The 6,474-nt window shown below is 41.0% G+C and overlaps 1 protein-coding gene across 1 annotated transcript; it reads left to right on the top strand.

The window, feature by feature from the left end:
- Nucleotides 1–4,992: 4,992 nt before the first annotated feature.
- On the top strand, nt 4,993–5,941 carry LOC104672787 (olfactory receptor 2T5-like). The gene is given in 2 exon segments (XM_010376644.2): nt 4,993–5,559; nt 5,561–5,941. Coding segments are annotated over 2 exon segments (948 nt in total).
- The last annotated feature ends 533 nt before the right edge of the window (nt 5,942–6,474 follow it).

The raw sequence follows: 6,474 nt of genomic DNA, 5'->3' as shown, positions 1-6,474 counted from the left end.
TTCCCCTTCCCGAGTCCAAGTGATCTCATTGTTCAGTTCCCACCTATGAGTGAGAACATGCGGTGTTTGGTTTTCTCTTCTTGTGATAGTTGGCTAAGAATGATGGTTTCCAGCTGCATCCATGTCCCTACAAACGACGCAAACTCATCCTTTTTTATGGCTGCATAGTATGCCATGGTGTATATGTGCCACATTTTCTTCATCCAGTCTGTCACAGATAAAATACAATGTCACTATTCACTATTAGGAGAAGATTACAATTGTGATATAATTACTTTGATAGATACTAACTCCAGTAGATACTGTCCAGTCATCTACACAAACACCACGTATTTCAAACTGAAGAGATGTAGCACAGAAGACTGGTTACAGAGGTGGCAAAGGGCTACAGGAAGGCTGGAGAAGTGGGCTGGGGAGTGTTGTCATCCAAGGACCAAGAGTCCTCACCACTGGAGCCCCATGTGCCCCTCCCTGCTGAGCTGATGGAGACTCTGCACTGCAGGGCTGCTGGGAGAGCCCTGCCCTGCTGATGTGCAGCTACCCAGATGCCCGCCTCTCACCAACGGCTGAAACTGCCTCTCGGGCTGAAGCCTGAGACCCCCATGGTCCCTGTTGCTTATAGCTGCTGACGGGAACCCTCATCAGAAGCAGGGAAAAAGCAGCTTACTTCTTCCTCTCACCCTGCAGTGTCCACCCACAAGGGCCTGCACTCTCAGAGCCTTACGAGAAATGAAGTAGCAAAGGAGGACAGGACAGACCCTGTGCAGGCCGGAGCACTGCGGGTCAGAGGAGCCTCCAGCCCTCAAATGTGCACCTGAAAACAGGACACTGTCTAGACAAGGTGGTCACGAACAGACCTCCATGATGCAGGAAAATGATCAACCTGTTTCCAGAGCACGTCTGTAGAGGAAAGTTCAGAGGAATTTGGCTGCAAGATCCATGATGACGGTGCAGTTTCTTCTGTTGTCTTCCCCGTTTTGTCCAAATGCCTAATACATGGTGTGCACTCAAGAAATATTTGTAAGTGGAAGGCAAGATATATTAAAGCACAATTTTTTTCTGTTTATTACATTAGAAGTTTAAAATTTTTCATTCAACCAGTTTTTCTAGATTTTTCTATAACTTTAATGTCAGTATTTAAAACAAAAACAAACATAAAAATTAACTGCAACCCTAAAGCAATCTAGATTGCAAGTGAGTGATGGGAAAAGAGCACAATCAGTCCTAATGAAGAGCGAGAAAGGTGAAGATGTGAAGGAGATGACTTCAATTTTAGTTTTGATCAAGGTACTGATTTGTGGAGGTATCTTGGAGACATCAATTGACCTCTGAGTTTCAGATTCCATACCTGTGAAACGTTAGAAGAAAAATAACTATCTCATAAAATTTACTTGAAGATTAAATGAAGATGCACACATACATATAGAATATATTTTGTAAAGTGGAAAAGGCTAAGTCTATTAACTAACTCATGTTTCATAGATAAGATTTTGATGATGAGATCTGAGATTATTATAAATATTGGTTAAGAGTTTGCATTTAACAACAGAGGTAAAAATTTTAAAAGCCATTAGAAGAGAACCAGAATGGTTCAGGAGAGCTACCTACTGACTACTTTAGCTCTCTTAATTGCATTCTTCTTCAAATCCCAGAGGTGATGTATCAACAGAAAGCTTTCCTCCACTCCCCTAGTGGACATGGTAAAACCAGGCATGACATCACCTTCTTACTGCTCTTTGTGCTCTTAACCTGGCCACAGACCACTAGCTCGTCTAGGTGAGGTTCAAGACAGCATCTGATGGTGAGTTCTGCCAGGCAGACAGGCAGTACTAGCAGAAACGAAAGGGTAAGCCCTGCTCTCGACTTGTTCTGCTTCTGAAACCTTCTATTAGGAACGAAAGGGTAATCACGGCTCTCCACTTGCTGTGCTTCTGAAACGTTCTATTAGTTCTTCACAGCATTTCCTCATTTTGTCTTTGTTTTTTAATGGAGAAAAATATATGTGACTCTTTCTTAAAACTTCTATATAACTTATTTACTGTGACATAATTGTCAATGGATTTTTAATTTCCATTTATGAAAACATTTTTCTATATTTTTGTATTTTTATACAAAGATGCATTTATTTTCCTGTCACTAAACTTTTATAGAGGAAAAGTGACTGATTTTCTTTTGAGTGGGGATGATTTCTGAGGGTTACAAAACTCTGGAAACAATGTCTCAATCATTTTATGTTTCCCTGATGAAACCCACAGAGGGTGGCCTAAACCCAAGTGTAGACTGTGGAGGGAGGATGGTGTCCGTTAGAGAACTGAGGCAGAGTTACATGCTCTGGGTCCCACTCTTGGGCTGAGACATGCATTCTTTCTCAGGTTAGGTGGGTGACATTAGGCAGGTACCCTGAGAACCTGAATTTTTATAATATGTAAAAAGAGAAAATAATATGATGAAGTAACTCATAGGCTCTTGGGAAAGAAGAAATGGTCAAGTGTTAAACAATTTTAGTATTGGTATTAGAACAATTCCTGGGATGGTGTCTGCTTCAAATAAAGATTTGATATGACTCCATTTGTACTTATAATAAATCCCCAAGTTAAACATGCATTAAGCAATTTCCATAAAATTCAAACAAGTGGATAGAGAAGAATAAGAATGAACAGGGGGCCAGTCACTACGTGTGGACACAGTGTTCCCATAGCTGTCCCGTGTCCTGGGTGAGCTTTCTGAGTGGCTTAATGATAGTTATTCCCATTTACCAAAGTGCAGCAGAGATTTGCTTAGCAAACCCCGCATCTCCCTGCCCTCCTGTTCCCCTGAATTTACTGAGCAAATACCTTTTAGGTCTTCACATGTGCTGGTCACTCCTCTGGCCCTTGCTTCACTTTGGCCACAAATACAGACGAGATCAGCAGGTGTGTTTTGCAGTTTATTGGAATGTTTTAAAATCAGCAGGTGTGTTTTGCAGTTTATTGGAATGTTTTAAAATTGTACACAGATCTCAGCCACCATTTGCCAGTGGGGACGGCATTTGAAACAAATAATCTACCCATCTACCTACCTACCTATTCATATGTATAGAAATATATAGACACACAAAATGTCTTAGATTTGTTGGATATTTATATTAAAGCATCAAAGCATCCCAGAATATTGGAACTTATGGTGAATTGAATGTCTTAACTAGTTTTCATAATTATTACATGAATACAAAATGTATTTGAAACTTGTAAATTCATTCCAAAATGTCCCTGCATCATAACCACAGCTAAAGTCTTCCCAGAAAGAGGAGTCACTCTGTCCTTATTCTTGACAAGGGCTATCAAAATTTAACATCTAACATGTCAGAAGTTGAAAAGTTGGAAAGGTTTAATTTCTTTCAGAGAAAATGTGGAAGAAGCTGTTAGGGATTATTTCAGAAAGGCCAGATATATTTTGTGTCTATTGCCTTTATTTTGTAGCTATTTAAAAATTCCACTTTAAATCACATTTACAAAATAATTTTTCCCTGAATAGACTGACTGTGACCTCCTTCTTTGATTCATCTTCAGCATATAACACAGAGACAGGCTGTGAGTTCCACGGTCGAGAAGGAAACAGTGAGTTGAAGTCAGAGGCATCTCAGTGTTTGATTTTCCTCGCTGCTTCTCAGTTTGTATGAAAGACTGATTGTGGCAGGCAATAAAACATATGATGTTTGCAAAAACAACTAAAGCCTTGTCTGAGAAACAGCAGTGACCCTCCAAATTCTAGTTCTTCCTTGCTGAGATTTAATGAGCTTTAAAATGAGTGGAGCTATAAGGAGATGAGGTTGGAGGACCACGTACTAGACAGGAAGGACATGGGATTCTCAAAAGCTCTGCATAACCAGGGTTAAAATAAGAAATGTAGAACATAGTTATATATTCACCTGTGTGTGTTTACATAAATATATGTTTATATATAAAACCAGAACATTTACACATAAACACACAAATATAAAATCCAAAGTTGTTTTTTTCCAAGGGGATCATGCTTTATTTTGCAGACCTTCTGCCATTTTTATTTTGAAAATCAACTTCTTAAATGTATGAACAGGTACTGCATCTGGAGAATGGAAGTTAATGCATCTTATATAATAATAATAGTAGCAACCATCTTAGGTAGGTTGTGCAGAATAGTATAGATATTAACTCTTGAAGAGTATATGTGTTTGTTTATCGGAAACTGTACCATTCTAAGCACTTTCATTACATTTCCTCACTTTCCCCTCATCACAGCTGAGCTCAGACATGATTTTTATCCTTTTTGATGTAGACTGGAGAAAGGAATGGCAGATAGAGAAAAAGATGGAGCTATGGCTGGAGTCTGTGTGTGTGCTCCTTACTCATGTCCCTCAATGTCTAAAGGGTCCGTCGTGTGAGGACCCTTCCCTGCTCACGAGAAGGTGAGGCTCGCTCCATGCAATCGTAGAACCTCACAGCACGGCCCGATCCTGGGGGGGAGGAGTTTCAAACATCTGGTCTAACTTCTTTTCCAAGTTACGCTTTAGTTACTTGCTGCTTCTTTCTTATATGAAATATACCTCTGAGTATTTTGAAGATGCTTATTTTCGTAAACCAGAGATGTTAATTCAGCCTTCTATGACAAAAACTCTAGAAAAAACGAGTTTGATTTATCTTTTTCAATGAGTCACATTTGTGTTAGCAGAGGAGGGTGGTTCTGCAAATTTCCAGTACTTGTTGATAAATGACGCTATCAGGAAAGTTGATGAATTTGAACCGTGACAACCTTACTATCAGTTACCAATTCTTTTGGCCTATAGTTGTGAATTCTTAGTTTGTTTTGTAAATTTGTTGTATTATGTCATTTATATACTCAACTCCCCAGACCCGCGGGACTCACTCAGGTTAGCACAATCAGCATACACGAACGTGAGTACTCACTAAACACTTGTTACAAAGGGATGCGTTACACTAACTCCAAAACTCTCCTTGGTGGCCTAGGGGAAACCTCATGGCCAACACCACCGGGATGGCCAACCATACTGGATGGTCGGATTTCATCCTGATGGGACTCTTCAGAAGATCCAAATATCCAGCTCTACTGTGTGTGGTCATTTTTGTGGTTTTCCTGATGGCATTGTCTGGAAATGCTGTCCTGATCCTTCTGATACACTCTGACGCCCACCTCCACACCCCCATGTACTTTTTCATCAGTCAATTGTCTCTCATGGACATGGTGTACATTTCTGTCACTGTGCCCAAGATGCTCCTGGACCAGGTCATGGGTGTGAATAAGATCTCAGCCCCTAAGTGTGGGATGCAGATGTTCCTCTATCTGACACTAGGAGGTTCGGAATTTTTCCTTCTAGCCGCCATGGCCTATGACCGCTACGTGGCCATCTGCCATCCTCTCCGTTACCCTGTCCTCATGACCCATAGGGTGTGTCTCTTCCTGGCATCGGGCTGCTGGTTCCTGGGCTCAGTGGATGGCTTCATGCTCACTCCCATCACCATGACCTTCCCGTTCTGCAGATCCCGGGAGATTCATCATTTCTTCTGTGAAGTCCCTGCTGTAACAGGTCCTGTCCTGCTCGGACACCTCCCTCTATGAGACCCTCATGTACCTATGCTGTGTCCTCATGCTCCTCATCCCTGTGACGGTCATTTCAAGCTCCTATTTACTCATCCTCCTCACCATCCACAGGATGAACTCAGCAGAGGGCCGGAAAAAGGCCTTTGCCACCTGCTCCTCCCACCTGACTGTGGTCATCCTCTTCTACGGGGCTGCCATCTACACCTACATGCTCCCCAGCTCCTACCACACCCCTGAGAAGGACATGATGGTATCTGTCTTCTACACCATCCTCACTCCAGTGCTGAACCCTTTAATCTATAGTCTTAGGAATAAGGATGTCATGGGGGTTCTGAAGAAAAGGTTAACTGTGAGAATGGTCCTTTAGGAAATTGTGAAGTAGGAAATTTGGATATAAAGATTTATTTTCCTTTTCTCTACCCATCAGGTACTTAGGATTTTATCCCCATGTTGTTCCTTAGACTCTCATACAATGATGTCTCATCTCATTTTCATCTCATGTTGAAGAATTCTTTCACTGTGTGGAAACTATTTTGCCGTCCTTGTCCACCCAAAATTCTTATATGATTGTGTTGTACTAATGTAACATTTTTGGAAGTTGATAACTGCTCTTTAATTTTGTGAAAAAGTATTCAAAACCTTAGGAAATGCATAATAAATATTTAGAGAAATAAAGGTCCTGAGGTGTTCAAATGATGAGAGGGAAGGAGGAAGAGAGAGGGGGGCAGTGAAACAGACTGAGCACAATGTTGCTGCCACAGGTGAGTCTAGGTGAAGGGTATGTAGGTAGTAATTGTACTATTTTTAATGACAGTTTTCTGTAAATTCCAAATCATTTACAAATAATTAAATACCAGGGTTTTCTCCCTTTTTGAAAATATTCTCTTTTCACTTGGTGGA

Source organism: Rhinopithecus roxellana, chromosome 8 (genome assembly GCF_007565055.1).
Source record: "Rhinopithecus roxellana isolate Shanxi Qingling chromosome 8, ASM756505v1, whole genome shotgun sequence".
Classification (NCBI taxonomy): domain Eukaryota; kingdom Metazoa; phylum Chordata; class Mammalia; order Primates; family Cercopithecidae; genus Rhinopithecus; species Rhinopithecus roxellana.
Note: the sequence above shows the minus strand (reverse complement) of the source record. Positions and strands in the feature narration are given on the sequence as shown.